We start from the raw sequence: 27,468 nt of genomic DNA, 5'->3' as shown, positions 1-27,468 counted from the left end.
CAGATTTGTTTGGACACTAAGGGCCTCCTTACAAGTCCGGCGGTAGCTGTGCCTGATAAAACCGCAGGCTATTATGAACCCGGTGTACCTGGAAGTGAGGCGCCGAAAAATTTTAAATCCCCATTCCCATTGAGTCCCATAGGACTCAATGGGAATGGGGAGGAGGGAAGCACTGACACCGTTAATAACGGTGCTGGTGCTTCCCGGAAAGACTGCGGGTGGGACGGCAGCTGCCCGCAGACTCGGAGAGTACCGGTCCAGTAACAACAGTGCTGGTAGGCTTACCGGCACCGTTGTTACCGGGCCGGCACACTCGTAATGAGGCCCTAGGTCAGTTTTCTTTAGCTATGTAGGAATATTCTTGTTAGGATAGGGATGGATATACAACCATGGCAAATGTTGCGAAAACTACATGTGTGTGTATGTCTCTCATTTCTGACCCCTCACCGACACTGTCACTCTTGCTCGGGTGGACCTCGATTCCTCGGATGGGGTGGTGTTTTTGATGCTGCTGATAATATAGAGCTGAGGGCCAACCCAGGAATTCTCCAAGGAATACAATTTGGGTCCGACCTGGTCCAGCTCCCTGCACCAAGACCCAAGGCACTGACAGAGGAAGCCTTGCAAGAAGATCAAGGCAACTAAGGTCCATGTGGATGAAGATGATGGAAGGCAAGTCTGGAGACAGGAGAGGCCCACAAGGAAACCAGCAGGAGGCAGAGCAGGGGATAAGGAGTGGGCAGGTAAATGAACAACAGAACTGGGGAAGACTAAGCATGAAGGGAGCCAAGGAAGACCAAATACAAGAAACCCACAGGCAGGAACTACTTCCTGAAAAGGACAGGGAACTAACCCAAACTTCAAGAAACGTTATAACGCACCTGCCAAGCAGCAATGGTTGCTTTTATCTGCTAGCTTAGTGGGCTGCACTTCGGATGTTGCCGGATGTGTAGCTATGATAAGAGGCCGACCTGTGACACTGCACATTTGCGGTACCTGGCAGGGAGGCCTCCAAAGCCTTGCAAAGCTGGCAATATGGCGGGACCTGACCCCAAACACTGCGCCAGCAAGACTCTCCCGGATGGTAGAGCACTACTGGGTGCCGACAGAGGTGCCAAGGATCCAGGAGGCACCAGGGGAAATGCCACTCGAGGCCAGATAAGGGAGCCAGCATCTAGAGGGGGCTGGCACGTGTTGCACGGAAGGCTTGTACGCTTGACAGCGTGCTATGTAAGTCTCCTAGAAACTTTCAAAGTGTTACTGACGTCGGAGCTGGACCTACCGTTAGCATTGTAGAAAACTGGAGGTTGGGCTATCGGTCTCAGGGAACTTTCCTTATATCATTAAATTAACAAGTGTTTACTTGTACATAGAATGGTTTTATATGGTTGTAAATTTGTTCCAGTATATTTGTATATATATTATATGATGGGTTTATTTCTCTCTTTCTTTTTTACTTTTCTATTTTCTTTATGATGTAATATGTGTAAAGTTTGTACGTTTGTACTAAACTATATCACATTAAAATTATTAAATTAAATATTAAATTATATCATTAAATTAATGAGCTTCTCAAATACATTAATAGATTTCATATGAGGACAGAGAAAACTTGGTAAAAATTGCATCTTTCTAATATTGCATTCCTCAGTGCAAGACACTCTTCAAGTGATGGTGACTGCAAACTCCTGTACCCCAAATCCCATGCAAGAAGTCTATTTGAGCATGGGGACGGTATGTTATCCTTCTGTCTCTGTTGTTCTGGCTTCTTGGCTTGGGAGCTTTCTCCCTTAAAGCGTCAGACCATTTGCAGGATGCTTTAGCTAGTTGGTGTTTGTTTTGGGAAAGGTATTGTTGGGTGTAAGGTCCTGGTGTGTCTGTGAGCACCCAACCTCAAAATAACTAGTTAGACTTTATGTGAGTGTCCCCTTCTCAGAGATGGGGACTAAGTGTGGGTGACCAGGGGATCCTCCTCATACCACCTCTTGTCCATCATCTCAGGGAGGCACTGTGCTCACACCGGTTACATGCAATTATAACTAATGAAATAATAACTAATGAAAAAATTATGAATACAAAACTACTAAATTCAAAATAAGTAATTTAATTTGTATTGTTTGCGGGGGATCGACCCCCAACTACCCCTTTTTAAAATAATACTTCACCCCAGACCTCAAACCCACTATTCCCTCTCACAACCACATTTTATTTTTCAAAATTAGTTCTTTAGGTATTAGTTGTTTTTTTCAATCGTTATTTTTTCAGTCATTATTTTGCATTCAATATAATCATTGAATACCGGTGACACCAATGATATCCACAGATTCATGCAGGGCACTTGGTCAAAGGGGCTTTCCCCAGTTTCTAGTATTTTTTTGCATCCATCACATTTGCCTAAACTTGTGTCCACAGCTGCTGACAGAAAGTTATACATTAATCAATGCATTAATGAATCTGGATACTTGTATAGCGTGGCTCTACTAGCTGGATCACTCCAAGGTGCTTCCTTTTTTTCATTTTCACAGCACCAAGCTCAGTCTTCAATAGCAAAGAAGACTTCAATCCATGTAAAAGAGAATACTCCTCCTGACCGGAGGCAGCGCCAAAATCTCAGCAGAATTAAGGATGGACTTCCCCAGCTACCTGCAATGTCCTTGTCCGGAGAGGAAGGGGCACTTCAAGATGTCTGGCAGATATTGGAGATGGGGTCAAGTCCTTCTATTCTCAGCAGCCAGGACAATATGGAGCATGGTAAGCTTTGATGGTACTAATGTGAAACATGTAACCCATGGCTGGGGCTGTGTGGTGGACCCATCTCTGATGTGTTTATGATTTTGTTCACGGTCTGTATTCACCCAGTGATCTTACGTGATGAAAACAATGTTGGAGCATGCTGCCTAGAGCCATTGCAAGTACATATGATGAATTCAAAGCTTCCCATCCATCACAGGAGCAAGGGTATGCCAGAAAGTGTGGTCAGAGTTTGCTTTGCATCTGCTGCACCAGACTGATGACGCTAAGTAAGGACTGAGTATTTCTGGGATATCTTGTGGTCTTGTGCAGAAGGAATATGACATAGCTGTTCAGTCCCCTTTGGAGGTGTGGCTAAGCCTTCTTGTATACAATGTTTTTGCATCTTGATAGGTTAAGAAACAAAGGAATAGAAAGCTGTCCTCAGCCGTTGCCAGTGTTTATGATTAGCTGTCTCGGATTAAGGTTTAGTTCTATAAACTCCAGTAAAATCTCACCGAGATCAATTTTTTAATTTTCAGTGGAAAATGTAAAAACACTGTTCCATGCTTACTGTGTGTACTGTTTGTGCCATTTACTTTTTCTGCAATTTCCTTCATTGCTCCTATCTGCTGCACATGGCCATTCTAAGGATAAACTGTGAGTCTGACAAACCTATCTCTAGGAAGAGCACATCTGATGTTTTTCGTTTGCTTTTTATTGCGTTTCGTTGCTTCCAGCCTTGTACTTCCACTGTAGCAAAAACTTGTGTTTTTTATTCCAACCAACCCCTCAAAAGTGTTCCACACCAGCCCCACCATCACCCACACTCTTATTCCTGTACTGCACACCTTTTGCTTTGTAACTTCTCCAAGCTTCACCATAAGTTTAAGAAACAACTGGTCCCATTGGTTTTTTCGGCAGTTTCAATGAAGGCTAGCCTTTCCTTATGCGTGGAGTGTAGCTGATTTGTCCCGTAATTAATTGAATGAGAGCCAAATACCAAGTATTTTGATGGTTCATGGAGTTGAAGGGTGTTTGCCTGTCATGGAGGTAAAGGGGGAGTATGATCAAACATTCCATAGTGGTAGGGAGGAGAAACGTTGGGTAGATAGTTGGGATGCGGGCGAGGGATGGATAAGGTGCTCAGGAAGGCATGAGGAGAAAAAGGTGGAAGAGATATGTGTACAATGGAGACCAAATGTATCGTGCGACTCAACTGTATTCAATGGGTTGCAGCCATGAAAGGAGCGATAGCTGGAGAAGGGATGTTCGCTGCGTCAGGGGCTATATCTGGAATCTACTCACTGCATTATGATCTGGGGCATGTTGAAGCTACGCCTAAGAACCCACAGCCAGCAAAACCCTTCTACCTACTTCCCTAGGGCCCCAACAACATTTGGCAGGGGTTGCATGACAGAAATCGGAATGTGACAATTTTGCAGCAGCTCCCTGAAAAGCGAACTAAAATACATCATTTTTTGGTTTCCTCATTTATTTATGTCATGGTTACCAAAGCCCTAGGTTTGTGTGCAAAGTGCTTACGAATAGCAAGTCTGTCTATAGCTTAGCAGTGGTCAGACTTCTGAGCCTTCCTACGTGTCATGGTGTGCAGGCCCATGCCCAACCAAAAGCAGCATGCAAAGCCCCTCTATTTACTCCCCTGAGCCACGAACAGCCAGGTGCTATAGATGGGTAAGCAGGAAGGAAATATGGGCACATTTAACTAAGGCTGGGATGTGACCCACAGCTTCCTTGGGAGCAGAAGCCCCAGTGCGGCCTTCCTGGAGGTTTCCGAGTCCTGCTAGGGCCTTTAAGGTAATGATTATATCAGTGTTTGGGGCAGGTATCCTCTTTGGTTGGGACTGGGTAGTTATGGGAGTTAGTTTACACAATCACGCCTTTCACTAGCCTCAGCTTGGCCTGCAGTTGTTGTGTACTTTTGACAGAGAGAGGGCATCATATGAAAGTTAGGTCAAAACAGGGGTGTATGATCTAGTAGCCTTGTCTACCCTTCCGTTTTTTTGTGTGCGCGCGTTTAAGGGGTTGCTACCTGCTGTTTAATGGCAGCTTAAAAGGCGCTTCAAAATTAGGCATTTAAAGCAAAACTGTATAATGAAAACTCAACATAATTTAAAATGACCCATCTCACTAGTAGAGAAAGAAACCAACATCATCCCTCATCCCCCCGAAGGAGTGAATGAATACATACAGTAGCACTCAGGTGCATTTTAGTTGACATGCATTTAGCTTTGTGAAAAGAGCGCATTGATCCCAGCAGAACATTACACAACATGTTCCTCGAACTTAAAACATGACATGACATGGCATAGCAATAGCATAACACAGTGTAGCATACCAAATCTAATTTAGTGTAGCACTTCAAAACTGGTCATGGCATAGATAATGTAGCTCAGTGCGGGCATATAGCAAAACATGCCTTTGAATGGATTGTGTCCTCCCACATATTCCTCATCTTTGATGTACTCCAATATCCTGCTTGCAGAGGGTGCTGGGCATCGTCGCCTACCTTGTGTCCCTCGGCGGTCTCCGTCCGTTCTCTACTATCCTGTCGGCGTCAGTATAAATTGCTTCAGTTCTGTTTTTCCGCACAGCAGCTTCGAAGCGGTTCACTCGCCTCGAAAACCAGTTTTGGGTGTAGACATCTAAGACAATGTCAGTGTTTGATGACGGCACACTGCGCTCCTATAACACCTTATTAGTTTTAATGGTAATCCTGCTTACCTTCCACGTAATCAATCATGCAGCAGCAGTAGTCTTTTGGTTCAAACACTACAAAGCAACCAATGTAAAATAATGAAATAAATTTCAGACAATCTGATGCACTATGGTTCAAAAATATATTTGTTTACAAATATTGGTCAACTGGCCTAGATTAAACACACAGTGTAATTCCAGTGTCCAGATGAAACACACAATAGAACTCCAGCGTCCTACATTAACTCATTAGAATGCACATGCTAATGTTTCTCCCACCAGGACTTTGTCCAGGTAATGTTTAGCTCAATCGGTCAATGACCACGTGCAGTATAATTTCACATTGCAATTGCAGTTCCATAACCATAGTATTTGAATGTATTAACTCATTAGAATGTATGTGCAAATGTTGCTCCCAACAGGGCTTAAGCTAAGTAGTATTTATGACAATTGGTCAATAACCGCATGTGCTATAATGCTACAATGTTGTTATTCGATCACCACACATTTCTTAACACATATTTGAACACTTTTTCTAGATCCTATTTTTCTTCCTTTAACACGTGTTTACATTAAATACAGTTTTATGTTACATTCCTTATCAATCTGCTGTTCTTGTGGGTGAAACATTAGCATGTGCTTTCTAATGAGTTCATGTAGGACACTGGAGTTACGTTGTGTGTTTAATCTAGGCCAGTTGGCCAATACTTGTAAACAAATATAATTTTGAAGCATAGCGCATCACATTATCTGGAATTAATTTCAATGGGTTTAAAAGATGTTCGATTGCGGTTCCAAGATATCGATTACGGACCTGCATGGAACACGTCTTTGGTGTTTGGGTACGGGCCACAAAGTCGATGTCTGTGGCTCCTTTCAGTCAATGACAGTGAAGGCCTTACGAGGGGAAGGGGAAACTCATCCTGGGTAGGCCTTCTCCCAAGTCCGCTTCGACCACCCCGTCGAAGTTAAAATCTTCAGCGAACAAGAGTTCCACAGAGGTTTCTCCTTGTTGGGCCAAAAAGCACAGCAAGCATGAGAGGCATTCCAGGTCAAGGTCTCGTCACTTTGTCTTCTTCGAGGATATCCAGGAAGAGGCACCATCGCTCTCGATCGGCTTCTTCGGAATCTTCACCCGATGGAAAACTGGAAAGCCCCCGAGCAAGACTGCTTCTAAAGCTGAGTTGGAAGAATTCCGACAAAACATTTTGGAGGTATTTACAAAGGCGGCAACACCTACTCCTTTGGATACGTCCAAGAAGGCTTCCAGCCCATTCACGTCACGTCATGCCAACAGGGTGTCCATGAAAACCTCTGTTCGCGGGCCCAAGAGCCCAGACAGAAAGGTCTTGAAGGTTGCTTGAGCACCACTTGTTAAATTTGAGCCATGTCCGACCCCACTCTTGTCTGCTATGTCAAGCCCCTCAAAGTTGACGTTGTTGAGGCATTCGACATCTTCATCAAGCCTGTCTAAGGTTTAAAGCCACAGATGAAGAAAGACTTTTTAAAGTGAATAAGCTCCATTTATGAGGAGGAAGAGAAGAGCCCATTATTTGGGCTTTGTCATGATGCCCGCTCCCGGGGAGCCGGTTCAAGCCCGGCGTCCCCGAAAGCAGACATCCAGTCCCCAAGGAAGGACCCAGCAACCCCATATAGGGGCCTTTTGGACAGTGTCCTGGCGCCTATGGCGCCAGGCTCATAAAAGACATCAGTCCTGGCGCCATAGGCGCCAGGCTCATTATGGGAATGCTTGGGTGCACTTACCTGATGCAGACCATGCTGCAGGATCCTGGCCTCCTTGAGGCCTGAAAGGAACTACTTTACCTGTGGGACTAATTTACCATCCGGGCGTGGTCGGGGAAGGATACATACCTGATTGGAGGAAGGATACATACCTGGAACTTCTTCCAAGGCTATTTAAACCCCACCCGAACAGCCACACGTGCTTCGCGTTGTTCTGCATCTAGCAGCTGGACGCTCACCGTGTCTGCTCCTGCATCCTGACTTCTGCCACGTTTGCCAGCATCCTGGATCACCTGCAAAGGAAGAGAAGAAGAGAACAGAAGAAGGAAAAGTCCTTACCTGCTAAATCCGCATCCCGGAGACATCTCGCCGACAATCCTGAAAAAGAAGACTTTAATTTAAAAGCTCATCGCGTCGATCGCTGCAGCGCCGCATTCCACTCACCTTTACAGCAGCGATCATCCGGATTCGCAGTCCCGCCCCAGCGCCTAGGGAGAAAAAGACCAGAACAAAAGGTGAGAGAGCGAAGAGAATAAGGAAAGCTAAATCTCCATGTTAAGACTTACCTGTTAATTAATTCCCTCTTCATTTCGGGTCCGTGCCGCATCCTGGCATTTCCGGACCCCGGCCCCTAAGGGGAAAAAGAGACATCAGCGTTAATGAGCGAATGAAAAGACATTACCAAAAAAAGCTCATTAAAGACTTACCTGATTTCTACAAGGATTTCACCTCTCATCTCGGGTTGGTGCCTGTTCCCTGGCATTCCGTACCCCGGCCCCTATGGGGAAAAAGACACTAGCATTAGTACATTAATGCATGGACACAAGGGGAACCTCTTATCAAAAAAACTTACCTGGAAGCCAAGCAAGTTTGGTTCTCACCAATCCGAAAATCCAGTGAAGTAACTGGATACCAACGCGCCCCTGCATCAGAAGCAGGATGGGAGAGCTCGTCCTTCCAGACCCTAAGGTGAGACGCTACGAGAAATCACAGAAGGGTTTCAAGGAGGGTGAGAGGGGAAAGCGGGAGGCCGATTACATTACCCCACAGACAGTTAATCCCCTATTTTCGCCTACAGAAGGATACTTCTGCGAGCCAGACAAGCCAGATTTGGGGTCCAGTCTGTCTTCCGAACCCTGCGCATCACCTTAGAAGAGGTCACAGAAGCGCGAATCAGGCCAGCGCCTCCGTGGGAGTCAGGTGAGCGTAACAGGCTTGTACTTGATTATGGCACACCTGGTGTCCCAGAAGAGCTCATCTCGGAAGAGTCAAGAATGAGTGACCTGGGGTGAGGTCGAATTCAAGCACTCCCTGTTCACGGACGATATTCTGGCCTACCTGGTGGACCCGGGCTCCTCGCTCCCACCCTTCCTGGCCCTGGTGGCCGCATTTGATCGCTTCTCCGGACTGAAAATGAACACTGCTAAATCCGTCCTGCTCCCAATGAGAATAAAATACCCAGTGCTAGACCCTCTGGACAGGGTTCACGGGATTAAAGTGGAGAGTGCCGCTGTACGGTACCTGGGGTTCTTCTCACCAGAGACATAACGAAACTGGGTACTGCTAACTATGACCCCACGATGGCAGAGATAACGTCAGATTTGAGGAGATGGGGTAAGATGATCCTCTCATGGTATGGCCGAATGACTGCAGTAAAGATTAATGTATTGCCACGACTCCTGTACCTTTCACGGCACTCCCAACCAACGTCCCAGCACAATCCTTTCGAGATCTACAAAATGGGGTTCGAGACTTTGTATGGCAGGGGAAGACCCCGAGAACCGGGAAGGCCACTTTGACTCTGCCGAGGGAGGAGGGGGGATTTGGGTTGCCGGATTTCCACCTTTATTTGTGTGCTGCCCAACTGCGCGTCCTCCTGGAGCATATGAAGGAGGGCATGGGAACGTATTGGTCTTATTTGGAAGACATGGACGCCCACCCCCTAAAGGTCCGCGACCTCCTATGGGCTCCACGCAGGACGATACCGAAACATCTAAAGACCCATCCGACCATGGGAGTCCTCTGGGACATCTGGAAAGAAGGCCCCCGAACTGCATACCTCACCACATGGCCGTCCCCGATGACCTCTCTCTGGGGCCACCCCCTTAAACTGGAAAGCAAAGGGTTCCGACACTCCCAGAACTGGTCAGACATGGGAATTGAAGGGAATGGGCTGGGCAGATGTTCAGGGAGGGTGAATTCCTACCCTACGAGGACCTGAGGAACGCTCTCGGTCAAGGGTCGCTTTCCATCTTCGAATACCTCCGCCTGAAGGGCATCCTCTGTGACCAGTCATGGGGTCCTAACCTGAGGAGACAGTTGACACCTTTCGAGAAGCTCCTTGACTTGGCGACCTCGAGGAAGGGGGCGGTATCCAGCATGTACAAAATTTTAAATACTTACAATCTGCAAGGTAGGAGGAGCTTCCGCACGTTCTAGAATGACCTGGCAGGTGAAGCGATCTATGAGGACGCCTGGGCTAGAATATTCAAAATAGCTTTTCATGGAAACCTCTTCACCTCAGACATGGAGCACAACTTTAAGATGTTACAGGGGTGGCACATGGACCCCGTAAAACTGTTGAAGATGTTTCCGGGGGGGTCACCAAGGTGCCCGAGAGGATGTGGACAAACAGGCTCCAGAGGCCACATGTGGTGGCTCTGCCCGAAAGTACAGGTCTATTGGGGGTCAGTGAGGGACTGGATAGCAGAAGTAACAGAGGAACCCTTATCGCTTGATCCCCTAACGATGTTACTGGGTCTCCCCCCGGAGGAAACAGAAATATACCGATATCCAAGGATGTGGGAAACAATGTTGAGGGCGGGCAGAGTCGCTCTTGCTCAGAAATGGAAGAGCCCGGAAACCCCCTCCAAGGCGGATTGGTTGAAAAAGGTGAAAAACATGTTTTTGATGGACAAACTGACTGCTATGGTAAATAATGATACTAGCTCATTCCTCACAAACTGGTATGGAGTGCAGCAATCCTGGGGTTGGGACGTCCACTGAACCAGAGGGATGATTCCCGGCCAGATTGGGAAGGGATTAGCTCCGCTTTGCATGACAATTGACCAGGAAGCCCACGACCTGGCGAATGGTGGCATTAAGCCATTCGGTGCCACGGTCACTCATCGCATCTTCTCTGAGACACAGGATACAAAGAAAAACATTCAGAGTCTCCCTAGGCGGCAGCACGGATCTGGACACGGGGTAGGGGGGTGGGGGGATGGAGGGAGGGATGGGCAAGGGGGTTTTCAGTTCGTTTATTTTGCCTGTTGTATAAAATATGTCAATAAAAACTAAAGTTTAAAAAAAAAAGAATGAGTGACCTGCTTAACACCCTTAAAGATGCTAGATGCACATCTCCAGAGATGCAGTTGCATTTTACAGGTCTGTGATGCTGCTGGAATTTGAACAGGATGACTTAACAGACATCCTTGATAGATAGATCCTTCAAAGGATACCATCCTTCTGTTCCATACTGCAGTGAAAAATAGATTTCTAGATAATTGGAAGAAACCAGATTCTACCCCTGTGTTGAATAAAGACTTCACCTAGAAGTACAGAGCCTCCTCTATTGATCTAGAGTTTCTTTCTAAACATCCAAGTCCGGAGAGCTTGGTGGTCACCTCAACTTCCAAGCGTGCAGCATATCCCACGATTCCACCAGACAGGGATGACAAGAAAGTTGGTGCCCTGCGGAGCAGAGTGTTCTTGGCAGGGAGCATGGCATTGAAGGCGGTTAATGTCACATGTGCCTTGGCCAAGTTTTCATACACTCTGTGGGAGGTTGTTGCATTGGCTGCTGAGCACATCTCTGGGGGACAAGGAGGGCGAGAGAGAGAGTGTTTCCTTAATATAATACAAGATGGAAAAGATGCCATGTGCCAATCACTGCAGTCTGTTTAAGACACAGCAGATTGTGTCAGCCGCTCCTTGGCAGCAAGTACTTTTTTAAGGAGGTTTGCCTAGCTGCGGAAGTTGGGTTTTGCACCTGATGTGCAAGCTAGGCCTTTGGATATGCCCTTTGTGGGTTCTCAGCTTTTTGGCTCTGGGGCGAATGAAAACCTGCTCTCTTCAAAGGCTGCTGCTAAGTCTGTGAGTGCTGCTGTTTGTCAGCCGCAGCAGTGCCAATCGACTAATCAGGGTTGGAGGAGTTGGTCATTTTGATTTTACTCTTCAGTCGGAAGATCGAGAGGCCAGTTCTTTTAGAGAAGACAAAGGAGACAGCCTTGTGGTTCATGAGAATTTGGAGGCAGAGGTACTTCCACACCCTCTGCCTTTCTGCCATCCGCAGCCTGTGCAACTCCAAAACCGCTCTAAGGCCTTCACCCACATGACTCTGGTAGAAGGCAGGTTATCTCAGAATTCGCGCCTTGAAACACTTGTGTATAGGCGCGTTATAAATGCCATATTTCATATCATCTGGAAGTGTGGCGAAGTATTACTTCTGATGCCTGGGCACTGCAGACAGTTGCTCATGGTTACTGCCTTCCTTTTCTAAAAAGGCCTCCAAATTTCCCCCAAGAGGCTAGTCCTTTAAAGATCCAGATCGGCTCCTCTTACAAGAGGTTTTAACCCTGTTAGAGAAAGTTGTAGTCGAATTGGTACCTGCTGAGTGTGTTCCAGGCTGGTACTCCCTATATTTAATGACCCCCAAAAAGGATGGAGGATTCCGACCCATCTTGGACTTGAGATGCTTAAACAAATTCCTCAGGAAGGGCATGTTGAAGATGGTGACTCTTTCACAGATCCTCCAGGCACTTGAGCTCCAGGATTCAATGGTGTCATTGGATCTCCAGGATGCTTACTTCCATGTGCCAATACATCACAAGCACAGGAAGTATCTGAGATTCATCAGATCAGTTTAAAAAGTTCTGTCATTCGGTCTCACCTCCGCCCCAAGGGTCTTCACCAAGTTGATGGCGATGTTGGCAGTGAATCTAAGGAGGGGAGGGATTCACATCGGCCCCTACCTGGACGATTGGCTGATCAGAGCCCGTTCACCTGAACAGGCACTGTAACATCTAGATAGCACCTGCTACTCTTCCCACAAACTGAGCTTCTCCCTCCACTTCAATTAATTGGAGCAGTCCTCGACTCTTCCTCTGGGAAAGCTTCGCCACCCGAGGCTATTGTCCATCACAGTTCACGGATGGTAAGCAAATTTCAGAGTGCCCAACGTCTACCGCTGATAGCCTTTCTGACATCTCTTCGAGGAAGGAGTGTCCTGATAATGACGGGCAACGCAATAGCCATGCATTACCTCAACATGAGAGGAGTTATTGAATCACTACCATTGTGCAGAGAAGCAATGCAGTTCTGCTTTTGGGCACTGGAAGAAGTAATCTCTCTGCTGGCTGTTCACCTAGCTATCGAGGAGAACACGGCAGTGGATGCTCTGATCAGGCAGAGCACAGTATCTCTTGAGTAGGAGTTAGCTCAGGAAGTCCTTCTAGATATCTTCGCCCTTTGAGCAACCCCTCAATTGGATCTGTTTGCATACATTGTGCAACCTCTTCTGCTCCATGGAATTTTCCCAGATAGCAGCTCTAGGAGACACATTTGTGGTGGATTGGGAATTTCCGCTCCTGTATGCATTTCCACCAGTCCCTGTCATTCCTCATGTTCTCAGCTCGAGAACGCTTGGAAGTCCAGGATCCTGATTGCACTGGATTGGGCTAGGAGAACATGGTACCCAGAACCTCTCGAAATGTCTATCTGTCCTCCAGAATCGGCTCAAAGAGGAAGGAGGTTGCCTTCTCCACCCAGAAATCAAAACTCTGATCTTTCACTCCTTGTTTCTCAGAGGTTGAGATACAGAGATGGGGGCCTTCTTACTTCCAAGTCCCTATTGCCATCCAATTTCTGAATGGGTTGACTAATATCTTCCCGCTGGTTCCCTTTATTTTTCCAGTCTGGGACCTCAATCTAGTCTTGAGTTTCCTGATGGGCGCTCATTTTGAGACTCTGCCTTCCTGTTCTTTAATGCTTTCATTAAAAACTGTGTTTTTAACAGCTATGACCTCTGCTTGCAGGGTTAGCAAACTTCAGGCGTTGTTGTCTAAACCACCATTTACGTTTTTTTATAAAGACAAGGTAGTTTTGAGGGCTGACCCTCTTTTCTACCCAAGGTGATTTCAGAATTACATATGGCGCATAAGATTGTTTATGATATGATATGGCATTTATAACGCTCCTATACACAAGTGTTTCACGGCGCGTTTGCCTACTTTCTACCCTCCCTCTCATCATCTAAAGAGAAGGAAAGACTCCACACACTGGATCCTAAGAGACAGTTAAGCTTTTATATCAACAGACTCACTGAAGTCTAAATTAAGATCAGCTTTTTGTAGGCTATGCGGGCCACAGGATGGGACAGGCGGTTAAAAAACAGACCCTCTCTGTGGATTATCCTGTGCATTTCTGAAGGCTACAATCTGTCTCCAAAGGAAGTTCCTGAAGGTCTGAGGGCACATTCCACTAGAGGGGTGGCTACATCTTCCGCCCTAAAGAGGGCGGTACTGGTGCAGGATATTTGTAGTGCTGCCACCTGGTGTTCGCTGCATCCCTTCACAAAGCATTATTGCTTCAATTCTCTATCAGGTTAGGACGCCACATCTGGAAAGGCTGTTCTACATAGCATAAATCAGAAATAAATGATCCTTTCTCAACCCCTGCAGCATATTGCTATGGCAGCAGATCAAAGATGAGGGGTTTATGGTCATTGCATCGAATTCCTTGCATCTAAATGCATTAGCATCAAAGTTTTTCCATCTAAAAAATGTGTATCAAATGCATTTTCTTTTCTTTATTTTTTTTTGGGGGGGTCCTCCAAACCCTGTTTTTTTATCCTTAATATCCCCCTGAACAAAAATTAACCCTTTAGCACCCCAAAACATGCATTTGATGCACATTTTTTTGATGGAAAAAATTTGGTGGAATGGCATTAGATGCAATTACCAGATACCAAGATTGAGGAATACGTGGGAGTACACAATCCATTCGAAGAACAATTACTTACCGCTGGTAATGTTCTTTCGACTGGGTGTTCCTTCCACGTATTCCACATTGCCCTCCCATCCTACCCCTCTATCAGGAGAGAATTTCCATGATTTACAGCTATCTCTCTCTAAATGCTCACGCCGTTCTCATTTTTCGAGACCGCTGTGCTGGTGAGAGGAAAACATGGACTGAGGCAACGGACGCGGTGCGTGCCTTTTCATATTGATGCCGACGTCATAGTTGTGAGTGGATGAAAGCCGTCGAGGGACACAAGGTCAGCGACAACACATACCATCCTCTGCTGTGAAAAGTTTTCCAAAGCTGCAAGCAGAATATTGTGGTATTTCAAAGATGAGGAATACGCGGGAGGAACATCCAGTCGAAAGAACATTACCAGGGGTAAGTAATTTGTTCATTGCTAGGCATCCCAAACAAATAGTAATGCAACCAAGCAGAAACAGCACCGCAAAGGTAAACTGTCACACAGTAATGTGCGCAATAGTCTATTTTAACATTTGAACAATGGGTTGAGCAATGTTAACTTCTTACACAAGTAAAAAGCCTTTCACGTTCTATGCAAGTGCTACATTTCCATTGTTCATGTAGTTTTAGATGCAACAAACAACTTCTACTCGCCTGAAGTCTTATGCGGGTTAACAAGGAGCTGGATACTGTTGCCGGCAATGCTTGCGCAATGTTTTAGTGCCCCATGCCTCACTCATCAACTTCTTAAACACTTATTCTGCAGGTTTCACTGCTTTCCCGACTTCTGCCCCAACCTCGACAGCTTCTGGCTCCCTGAGGAGCCACACCCTTCTTTGATAAAGGCATCTCCCGTCTGGCCACATGTTCAGGGAGTCCCTCTCGCTCCTGAGACCCATGGCTTGACAACTGCTTCTTGCCTTGGTGGTCTGCACGTCCACAGCCCGGCAACCACAGCAATCAGGCTCACGTGGAGTAAGAGAGCTTTACTGCATTTACTGTTGCACAACCTCTCCACTTCAGAGTTAGGGGGAACAGGACCCTCTTGTTCTCTCACTTCTGCTTGGTTTGCCAATAGTGGATGCATCATGAAGCAGACACAGACAACACGTTCATGTTTGGTCAACAAAGTTTCATCGACTCAAAATGTAGGGTTGGAAAAGGCCCAACTTTCCCTATACTCAGGTGGGATTTACCAACCTAACCAAACAAAGGATGGTTTGGCAGGTAGTCAAAGGAAAGGCATGTCTGCGTCCAAAACCTATACTTGCTCTCACCTCTAAATGGATACAATGTGTAGGAATGTCGGCAACAAAATTAACAGTTTTCAAGGTAAAGTTCAGAACTTCTTCCAGATCTTAGATTGGGATCAGCTTCCCTTCCCCCAAGTTCACAGTAGTTCAAAAGACACAGGGTTTCCTTTCCCCATGTGTTCAAATCTTCCAGCTTTCAAAACAACGCAATTCCATGGGACACTTCCCAGCTCTTATTATATTTGTCACTTTTCAACTGTTCCCATAGACAGTTTAGTTTCTTATCTTCGAATCCACACAAGAGGTTGTTCCAAAACACATGCTTTGTTACAGGTGGTGTCAGTGGCTTTTTCATACAGGGGCACTCGGTCTAGGTACAGTTGTCGGACCACATGGTCCACCCATTACAGGTCACGCAACCGATACCCTTCTTGGCTGCTTTTCCATCCATTGCTTCAACTTGACAGTATTACATAAACCATTCACCTTCTGACACTGTGTCATAGCTTGTTTGACCATTATGCATTGGTCACACTTTCTGTCATTCTCCTGGCTCGTGCCAATGTTTGTGGCCTTATGATACACAGTTCCTTGAACTCTCTTGGCTGTTGCCAATGCTTGTCTTTTCATATCAGTTCTCATATTGCACAGTTCCTTGTATCAGGTACATTCCCAAACTTTCACTCTGCTCAATATTCAAGAATGCTCAACACTTGCATCAGTATTCAAAAAAATGCTTATGTTTACTTTCTGCTTTGTTCGGTATTCAAAGCACTCATTATTGCTCTCAATGCGTTCGATATTCAAAAGTGCTCATAATTGTTTTCGGTTAACTCAGTATTTCAAATGTACTGATTACGGGATTCTCTTTGCTTTAAATAAATGTTCATTGGTTGATTTTCATAAGCGCCTGCCAGCCTGGTGTGCCCCCCCCCCCTTCGTGATTCACTCATCAGTTGGATCTTGCAGTTCCTTGCAAGGTCCTTGACTACCACAGGTTTTCTCCTTCCTGTGCAGTACCTCGCTCTTTCCCTCAGCGGCTTCTGGTGGCACTGCTCTCTTGACGAAGCTCCACCTGCAGCTCGGCATGTCTATGACCGTTTCGCTCGGTCGTGCTGGCCTCCAGCATCCTTCAGTTTTGCTTCCCACTGCATAAACTCTGCATCTCTGAATGGGTCTCAAGTGCTCTGCTGGCCACACCGTCGATCCAGAGAGGTCTGCCTTCATCCTGCAGTATGTGGTCCTGCCTCCATAACAGCCCTAATGGATGTCGGGTTTTAAAGTTTCCGCCATGATGAAGGACCGCCCCTAAATGCTCACACCAGAAGAAATACAACTCACTAGGGAAAAAGGCCCACGTAAAGGATAACACTTTTTAATTTCTACAAAAATAGGTGCATCAGCAAAGAACTCTGCTGCCATGGAACATTCTTACCAAAAAGGGTGCAAGCAAAAGCTTAAAAGGGGACACAACGTCATCTGTATACAGTGAAAACCTGCGTGGCTGTTTGGTGCAACCCTATACATGGTCGGCCTACTCCATAGGGGATGCCAAGGCTTTGGTCCCAGCCCAGTCTGTCCATCTTCCATCATGTGGGGTCTGCTGGGCTCATCATCTCCAGGTAACCAAGGCAAAAGAAGCAATTGGTTACATTTGCAAACAGTGCTACACTATCATTACACAATTCACCTGGTACGCTCGAGTTTACACTAACACACACATCCTTCACTCATCCCAATCGCGTCTCTTGGCTTCCAAGGCTTCCACCCTCGCTTTTGAACTATAATTTATTCCTCCCTGTAACTCACATTACAAATCATGTCAGTGTGAAATAAAGGTTGGACAACCATGCTCGTAGATCTTGTATGGCGGATTGGCTAATGATCGGTAGTCTGGGGTCAACTGGTACCTTGTAATTCAGGGATCTTGGAACTGGGGCAGTTGTAGGGGCTATAATGGCTGTAACTTGTAGTGGGATGGGTGGGTGAGGTCAGAGGCGTGCTTTGGCCTGTGTGTGATAATGCGTACACCAAGGGGCCCATGATGGTCTTTTGGCCTTGCACGGCACATTTATTCTTAGGACTAACATACTGGCAACTATTTTAGAACAAAGAAGTGTTTCTATGAAAGTTAGCAGTGTGGGCCTCTCATCATCGATTTGGCTTATTCCAATTTCCTCTCCAAGCTCATGGCCTGTGTCTGACACACTAAATACATCAACTATGGCTACTTCATATCTGCAAAATGGCGTCTGTTTGTATACATGCACTATGGCTAAACTTCTAAATTGAGAACAATATTTTCATTGTGTGGGGACTTTTAGGGCACCCCCCCTACTCCCTGGTGTATTACAGTTCTTCCAGTGGGACTCACTTACCCCTAAAGTGCCTAGGAGGTGGGACAGAATTCACTCCCTTCCCAAGAACAATAACAAGTCCAAAAAAGACTAGACTGCTCACTATCAGAAAGGTACTCCGGGTTTACTCGTGATCTCCTCCTCATCCCAATCACAGTACTCGGCTAAGGCTGACATTTGTCTATATCAACAAAATGGGGTTAATATGTGTATGTATTAACAACATTGTGGATGTGTCTTCGCTGGTCTCTTCCTCGTCCCTTTATCGAGAAGTTGTCTCTTGGGGAATATTTTAAGGGAAGAACCGGGAAAGGGCTGATAGCCTACAAAGGCTTGAGGGGCAGAGGGTTCATTCTGAAAGGGTATTGGGGGATACCATGTCTCACCTAAGGTCTTTCTCTACTCAACCCAGGTGATCGTCCCTCGCATAGCCATCCCCAGGGTCAGGATCCAAAATCGATGGCCTTTCCCTTGCCACCCGAGAGGAGGATATGGGGTGGAAAGTGATGGCGTCATTATGTTCCTCACACAGCCTTCCACTCTTTCCTATTCCCTGCACCTGAGGAAAGCTTTTATGCCTCCCAGGTTCCTTAAGCTGTTGGCTGTTAGGCTTAATTGCCCGACTACTGCTACAGCCCTCTTCCTCGTTCCCAGGACTTCTGGGATGATGGGACTTCAGAGTTAAGGGGAACATGACCATCATCTTGTTCTTCCACTTGTACCTGGTTTGCCAGCCTAGTGCCTTCTTCCTTCTGTTATTACTGCTACAGCTTGTATTCCAGTCACAGTTCCAGCTCCTTCCACTCATTCATATTGCCTGCACCTCTGGAGGCCGTTTATGCCTCCCAGGTTCCTTCAGGTGTTGCCTCCAGTGCAGATTGCCAACAGGTGGATTGATTGTTGTTTTTTTTGCCATGTTTCTTTTGGTTTTTTTTACTATTTGTTTCACTGATTGTTGTAGATTTACTGCTCACCTCCCTTCACCTCCCTCCCTGCATGCCATTGGCCCTGCCTCCCATTGCCACGTGTCACAAATAATGTTTAAAGAAAAAGAGAAACGTGTGCACCGGAGTGCCTTAAATTCTCAGAGCAGGAGCTTCACTGTCACATTTGCACTTCGTTCCAGTGCAGATTGCCAACCGGTGCTTAAGGGCCCCAAGACAAAGGGCATCTTGGGCTGAAGCAGCTCCAAATGGTGTCTGCAGGGGTCGGCAGGGGAAGCAGACAACCGTCAACCAGCAGCAACAAAGTAGGTGTCGATTGGGCATGGGGTACAGCAATCACTTCACCCCACTAAACTGGCTCACCTCTCTCATACATTATCCTCCCCACCACCCATTAGCTTGAGGCCTGCATGAAGTACCACTATTTTTTTGGCAACTGCTAACCCCATATATATCCACTAAGCTGTCAACTGTGTTGGATAGCCGTCTCTCTCATCTATATGAACTGTACCCTAACTGTGCCAGCCACTCAAGAAAGAATTATGAGCATTGGCCTGCGTCACTTCTATACGGGATTGCGAATGTTAGCTCGCGGTACATCTAGGCGGGATTGTGAATGTTAGCTTGTGTCACATCTAGGCGGGATTGTGAATGTTAGCTCGCATCACATCTAGGCGGGATTGTGAATGTTAGCTTGCGTCACATCTAGACGGAATTGTGAATGTTAGCTCGCATCACATCTAGGCGGGATTGTGAATGTTAGCTTGTGTCACATCTAGGCGGGATTGTGAATGTTAGCTCGCGGTACATCTAGGCGGGATTGTGAATGTTAGCTTGTGTCACATCTAGGCGGGATTGTGAATGTTAGCTTGCGTCACATCTAGACGGAATTGTGAATATTAGACTATGCCACATTTAGATAGAAATGTGGAGCTATTCACACACCACATCTAGAAAGATTTTGGAAATGTACATGCATCACATCTAGTTAGCGGAGCAACTAACCAACCCGCTAAAAATCTTACTCCTCTGCATGCACCTCTCAAGCTCTTACCAAACACAACCACACCGCTAAACCACAGCTAAACGCACGAGCTTCGCTACACTGAAACAACAAAACTCATCACACATTGCCTCGCACAACAGAACATGATGCCTGCAAACTGAAAGGCACAACTAGGCTCAGAGAGCCGTGCAGGCTGAGCTGAGGCTGCCAACAGCAAATCCCTGCTCTTTTGCACTTTTCCTGCTCAGTCCTGCTAGCTCACCCGACCCCCTTTCTGTTTTGGGTCCGCCAGAATGCCAGGGACCACTCCGGTGTGCGGTACAAATGTAATTTTACATTAACATACCAGAGCCAAAACCATACAATAAAAGAATATTCGCAGGATCATCTTTTTCTCACCCGGCAGCAATAACTTCGAATGACATACCAAAAAACATACGCAACACAAGCGATCATCTGGAATTCAGAAAACTACTCAACACTTGGCTCTTTGCTCCAGAACTAGAACGAAATGACTAGGAAGCATAGACCCAGCAGGAAACAAGAATCTCAGGGAGGAACTCATGACCCCTAAATTAATCTTTCCTAATTAGAGGCCCGGGAGGATGCCTTGACCACCCATGTCCACATACCGCTAATCCAAAGAGAAAACTTATGGAGGTAAGGACACCACACGGAATGGGCAGAGAGGGCCCAGAATCCTCTCACCTACACATCGCCAATCTCAGGGAGGAGGAACACGCCTGCATCAGCTACACATACCACTAGAGTAATACAGAGGAAAACTGCCAAACCTCAACATGCCTGCCAACATTGCGAACAAACTATAATGCCAGACACACAGGATTATCATAGATGTTGAGCACAGAAACGCAAAGACAAAGAGGCAAGAAGAACCTGATAACCCAACTCTAAAACCTGACCTTTCTCCATATGCTTCTCATACAAAGACTCACACAACCACTTCTTTGCACAGCAATCTGCATATACTTTACCACACTGAAAAAACAGACAAACACATAACCTGGTACAACAGCACATGGTAATTAGCACCGACTTGAAAACCGCACTTAAGCTCAGCGTACGGTGTAAACCGAACTGAAACTGCCAACAGGACATCATGACTCTTAATTTCCTATTCCCACTACACCCTACTAACCCCTGCACTCCCCCCTTTTTTAACACCCTCCTTTTCAGATCCACCAGAGTGCCTGGGGAACACTCCGGTGGTGACGGTGCATGGCACAAATACCTTTAACATCAACATTAATTGCCTGACTACTGCTACCGCTTGCTTCTTCAATCCTATTCCTCGTCCCAGTACTTGTAGGATTATGGGACTTGTAGTCCCCATCAGTGAAGTTAGTGCTTTCAACTTTTGAGCTATATCTAAGGGTAAATGCATTTCCCTTAAGCTCATTAAAAGATGGTCGGTCAGAATTGGTTGCTACAGAGGAGTACATTGGATTTAAGGCATTTTCTCTAGATCCTTTTATATTATACTTTAGGGAGCAAGGATGGTATTTATTCTAAAAAGGTATTTCTATTGACAAGGCTTTCTCAGATTTAACAGAACTTGTACCCCAGAGGACAAATACTGTGTCTCCTTCCAGGTGATCCTCCCGCAGGACACCAACCCTAAGGTCAGGACCAGGAAGCGTCTGCCTTCCCTGGCCATCTTGCAGGATACTTTAGGCAGGGTTTTAGTGAGGGGTCCGTAGAATTCTACACAGTTTGTAGCTGATATGACAGGGGAGGGGTGGTAGAGCTAAAGAGGTGAGCTTCTTCAGAGCGCATGGCGTAGGTGTGTGTGGTGTAAGTCATATGAGTAATTCGTACCTTAGTCACGTATGAGTGTTGTAACAAGGTCTATAAACTGACCCACAGCCTGCGGTGGGTGTCATGCCAGTATGAAAGCCAGGGCCATTCCTACCCAAGAGGGGGAAGGTGGCCGTTGGGAAAGCCCCAGTTTCTGTCCAGTTCCTAAGTGCCTGCCTGTGTCTAGGCAGTACCACTGTGTATCACCCCATACCTCTTCATAAAGATTCTGGTAAGTTTATTTCTTTTTTGAGGGCATACTTCAGACAGCAAGGGTCTGGGTCGACCACCCGCCGTCCTGTTACCAGATCTCTGCAACCAGCGGGAAGAGAGAGACTATGCCTAGCAATAGAGAGCCAGCACGGCCGCTGCGTGCAGCCAGCTGACACCAGCACACGCGCAATCCAGCAGCTGCATCAGAGTCCCTAACAAGAATTCCAAAGACATGCTTAGATTAGATTCAGCCGTGGCTCCCAGACATGAACTGGACAATTTTCCAATGCATGCCACCATTATCCCAGCATGGTGGACGTGTCAGCGTGGTAGCCCTGTGAAGCAGAAGGGGGTTAGGGCTTACCTCCTTTATTGTACATTATGGCATTTGTAACCCTTCAAGGGTCTGGAAGACAGGATGCAATTGGTCCAGAGAAGAAGACAAATGGGAGAAGGAGGAGGAAGATGAGGGGGACACCAAACAGGAAGGTGTCGGTTGTTTGGGTGATGTTAGAGGAGGTGGCAGAAGAAGTAAGGACGGTGGACTGGCATGTGGAGGCGATTTGTAGAGGAGGAGAGGTATTGGATGAGAGCTAGGGTTGCGAGTGTGTGTGTAAGGTAGCGAGTGAGAGTCTTTGAGAAAGAGTAGAGGGTGAGAGAAAGGTAACAGGGGTTGAACTAAGTAGGTGATGGGATGGAGTACCTGTGGAAGGGTGAGAAGGGGAGAGTAGTAGTGGAGTGGAGAGGGAAGAGTAGTGGCAGAGTGGAGAGAAGAAAGTAGTAGCGTAGTGCTGAGGTGGAGGGGAGAGTAGAGAGTAAGAGTGGAGAAGTGAGAGTAGTAGTGGGGTGGGGATTGTAGTAGGAGAGTGGAGAGAAGTAGGGGCCAAAGTAGGAAGGAGTAACATTGGAGGGTGAAGTTGGAGTGTAGAAAAGAGAGAGAGACGGGATCTGAGGAGGAAGCAGAGGTGAGAAGGGGGATGTACTTTGAAGGAGGAGAGTAGAAAAGCAGCGAGACCTAGTGAGAGGATCATCAGTGTTTGAAAGGAGAGAGATGGATTGCGGCTTAAGTGTTTGGAAAGCACAATCTCGCAACCCTTTGAAACTAACTCAAAGATAATGGAGGTCCTACCTAGGAAGTCCCTCTGGCCAATTCACCCAAAGGGGAACTGGAGTAATTTCCCATAATGATGCATCATTAAGAGGGTGGAGTTACTACCATTCGGTACTACCACCAAAGGGAATCACCATTACCCCATCCGGTAAGCATGCAGTAACTTGAAGGCTCTGGATGATACATGAGGACTCCCCAATTTTATTCCTATTTTGGAGCACCACCGGAGTCCATATCCAGTGATATTGCATGTGATAATGAAGGAAATTACACAAAACCAAGTGTATTAAAGCGGGTTTTATTGCAAACTCTTAATTTGGCGGTGTGGTAAAAGCAGTGGTGATCTTGTTACTGCCGCTTATTTACTGCACTGCCACACTCTTCATGTGGCCCAGGATGTTTCTCCTGCAGGCCTTTTAGGCAGGGGCATGTCACTCTGTCTGACATTTAACTATTGGTCTATATTACCTGTTGTGAATGCTTAAAGATTCTCCATCGGGATTTCCCATAGGAACAAAAAATGCTTTCCGTTTCATTCTCGACTCTCCCTCCTTCCAGTACACAAACATATGCTTCTTTCTCTGATATTTTCTCAGGAATAGCACCTTTTCTTTTGCAATCTGCCCTACGTATTTGCTTGTTTGTTTCGTTCTATTGCATTGAAATGAGTACAAAGTATTTGCCAGGAGCTGAATAACAAGAAATGAGTCCACCGGAGCCGAATATCTTGTTTTAACCGGCATTCTTTCAAATATTTACTCGAAGCTGAAATTTGGTGCCCCATATATATGTAATGCCTTTGAGAAAGAGACACACGCATTGCCCCTGACACACGCATTGCCCCTGCTTCCCCGCCCCTACATGCTGCAACTAGATCCAGTAGAGCCTCTTTCTCACGGGTCCTTTGGGATGGTCCCCAGTTGCCATAATACGGAAGATAATTTGCAGGCGCCCGCTGACATCCTCCCACTGGTCGGTTTATGTCCCACCGCAAGCAGATTTTTCAGTCGTTCCACTGCTCATTGAAGCTTCATGCGGTGCTATATTCTAATTCTCCGCTAGACGTCGCTGTTGTTGTAGTAAGTGTTATGTACTACCAATAACCCCGATGGCTACTTTACGCGGGTCATGAAAATGCGCCTGGCGCTTCCACCAGGACCTGAAATACCTTTGGCAGCAGGGACTTCCCCTCTCGGGGAAGGCTGTTGGAATGATTCTGTCTGAAAGCGGCAGAGGTAGCCGGGCCACTTGCCCTGTCTGTCGGAGTTGTTTCTTCTGAATCCGCCGGGTAACGAACGGCCTCACTTTGATCGTGCTTGCTCAGTAATCACGCAGCTTTCAGCTGGAGGACAGAACCGGTCAGAAAGTCGGAGTTTCCTTACACACGTTAATCGCATAAGCACTCTGAGGTGACGCGAGGTGTGTCGTTATTCCTGTGTTCCCCACCCAATTCTCATCGAGTCGCTACTTTCTCCAGCTTTCTGCATTGCAAGTATGTACAGGACACGCACACTGCTGCCTCCGACTTGCCATTTCACCAGCGACATTCACAGCCGTGACGAAGAAGAGCTGGTAAATATGAAAAACTGTTACGGAAGGACCTTAACTTCGTCGCACACAATCTAAGTTTAGGGCGAAGCCACTCCAAAAGAGAAAACAGAAATATAAAAACTCAATGAAGCTGCACAGAAAACAAATTCTACAGCCTGGCGGTGAAACCATGTTGAGGGCCATGGAAAACAAAAGCTCCAGAGAAATCTGGAAGCTGCTCCACAAGGGAACCTCCTCTCAACTGGCCCCATTGGTGAACGCAGTGACGGACGACAATTGGGTAGAATTTCACACTAAACTATTTGGGCCCGAAATAAATGCGAAAATAGCTCAATAAGAGGACTGGTTGTGGCCAATTCCATTCGATAATAATGATTGGAGATTCTGATATCTCGAGCAAACTCATCTACAGCCCCAGGCCAAGACGGTTTGACATATGGAACGATTAAAGCTGACCCGCAACGCTCCATCCCATTCATGTCAAAAATATTTAAGGAGGTAAGGCAATTGCGAGTGGTACCAGACTCCTATAGAACGGTGATTGTAGTCCCAATATTCAAATAGGGTAACAGCAGATCCTAACATTTACCGCCCTGTCATCTTTCTGGATGTTTTGGAGGAAACTTTTTGTGGCTATAATTCTAAAACCTCTCCAGACCCGGCTAACCCTGGAAAATAGATGGGATTCCTATCATACGGGGTTCATCAAAGGTGTGGGGACGCATTTAAATCTGCTCCTCTTAAACCTCTTGAAGTCAAAAACCATAAAAAACTGCTCCTTAATCTATTTGTCCTTCGTTGGCCGAAAGAAAGACAGTGTCGATAGGAATATCTTAAGGTCTAAATTAGAAGCATGGAATTGCTCTTCCCATTTACTGTTGGCAATTAAGGCGCTGTACTCATGGACCAGAGACCAGATAAGGCGGAACTCTCAAGGCCTGTTACCTAAAGAAAGTCCAACATTCCAAGGGTTGAAGCAGAGCTGTCCATTGGCCCCAACTCATCTTTTTCTTTCTGACCTAAAGGAAACCTGAACCTTGTCCCGGCATTCCCGCCTAAAGTCAAGGGTCATCCCGTGGCATGGATCCTGTATGCCGATGATTTAGTTTTGATAGATCAAACGCTGATAGGTCTTCAACAAAGACTAGCCAGCTTGGAGGAATATGTTTTTTTTTTTTAAAAAAACAGCTAAAAGATAAATGCGGGTAAAACAAATATATTGCTCCTGCGCTCATTGAGAGGAAGATATAGGCATCCCTTTAAATGGCTGTTAGCAGGGACTGAACTGCTTGAAATAAACAAGATCATGTACTTGGGAACTTGCATAAACTCCAGCATCGGTGACAACACTTGTCAATTAGATCTGAGAAGAAAGATTAAGAGCCTCACAGCCCAAGGAATGCTAATCCACAAAAAGTATGTGAAGTTCTCAATTTGCCCTTTATTGGAATTTTATAAAGCAAAAGGCATTCCAATCTTGTCCTATGTAGCAGAAGCTTTCCTGCCCTCCTCATGGGAGATATGGCCCTCGTTCAAGGGCATATTTTGGAGACAAATCTTTGGCATTTCTGAGAAGAGTTCCCACATCAGTTATCAGACATGAATTGGCCTTGGTTTCAATTTATGCTATAACGGTATGGAAATCTCTATCGTTATAATGGAAATGTATTAATGCTGTAAACGCCCCGACCATATCAGATACTCTGCCCAAGTGATGCAAGAGAGGACTTCCCACTTGAACAGTGGAAAATGCAAGGAAATCCTCTTTCATCTGGAAAGAACACAAGATTTACTAATTGCAAATCCTGCCAAAGCCAAGAAAAAGATATGGCAGGAGGATTTGTTTCAGAGAATACAATCATGAAAGAAACATAAAATATATTCAAGAACGTGCATGGAAAGCAGGTCTTACAAAACTCTGCTGATATATGTGAAGACGTTTCCGAGCCCAATATATCGTAATCAATGCCACCTGAACATTTTTCCAATGAAGGAGGCTCTGGACGAGCAGCCTAACTTGTCGATTTTGCTAGGTAGGGGCGAAGGATGAAACACGGAAACATATTGTATTGTTATGCATGATGTTGACTAGGCTAAGACTAGATACTTGGGATCCATCATTGGGGGAAATAAAACTCAGTGGAAGACTGGTGGATGATCATCTTATTGGGGGAAGATTTCACACACATTTTTGGCTTGATACAGTACTTAAAGGAGGTTTTTAAATAATGATACCTGCAATGGCAAAAGGTGAGATGATAGAAAACGGTGGAAATGATGAAATGAGTTTTTCATTCCCTTTCCTTTTAAAATGAGTTATTCTCTCATGTATTTGTCTTTCTATGGATTCTGCAGGTAATTGTTTGTAACAAACCATATATCTTAATAAAACAAAAATAAAAAAAATTCACAACACACAGTAATTTCACTCCACTACTATAGCATTATAGACTATGGGACGGTTCGTTATCGTGGAATAGTGACCCGCCACCTAGTTGGGGGAAGGGTCATTATCCCAAGCGTCAAAACCCCTCCTATGCATATGGTGGTCTATGCATATGGTGGTAATCACAATAATGTTATGGACTTTTATTGTTGAAGTAAAAAATGGTGCTATAAGAGTGGGCAAAGTAAATCGACAAACCGAGTTAGTAAAATAGATGTGGTTTTATTTTGAAGTATTTGAAAAACATGGTTGTGTTCAAGGTAAGTATTTTAATTGCAACTTGGTTGAACTTTGACGAGTTGAACATTAGCATGCATGAGGTCTCATGTAAAAGTAAATGTATTCTCTTTAGAAAGTGAAAGATTTTTCCAATGCTTTACTCATCATGTTGCAGCAAAAGAAAAAGTGTCTTGCTGAAAGAAAATCTTGCCTGGAAATTGCACTTTCGTTAACCTGTATGATTCTGAAAACAGAATGTTAAGAATGCAGTCAATACCATAGTTCCTGACTGCCCTCTTAATATTCTGATTGGCACAGAGACGGTCAATAACGATTTCCATGTGCTAATAAACAAACGTGCTTTGCCATCAAGAA

The 27,468-nt window shown here is 45.8% G+C and overlaps 1 protein-coding gene across 1 annotated transcript in view; it reads left to right on the top strand.

Annotated features, from left to right (window-relative positions):
- CCDC57 (coiled-coil domain containing 57) overlaps positions 1-27,468 on the top strand; it is a 1,326,425-nt gene that overhangs the window by 1,107,115 nt on the left and 191,842 nt on the right. Inside the window, exon 19 of the mRNA XM_069655328.1 lies at positions 2,526-2,751. Coding sequence (XP_069511429.1) covers positions 2,526-2,751 — 226 coding nt within the window. The remainder of the gene's footprint in view (positions 1-2,525; positions 2,752-27,468) is intronic.

Source organism: Ambystoma mexicanum, chromosome 3q (genome assembly GCF_040938575.1).
Source record: "Ambystoma mexicanum isolate Mex_15411 chromosome 3q, UKY_AmexF1_1, whole genome shotgun sequence".
NCBI classification, from domain to species: Eukaryota; Metazoa; Chordata; class Amphibia; order Caudata; family Ambystomatidae; genus Ambystoma; species Ambystoma mexicanum.
The sequence above is the reverse complement of the archived record's forward strand: the minus strand, read 5'-3'. Positions and strand labels throughout refer to the sequence as shown.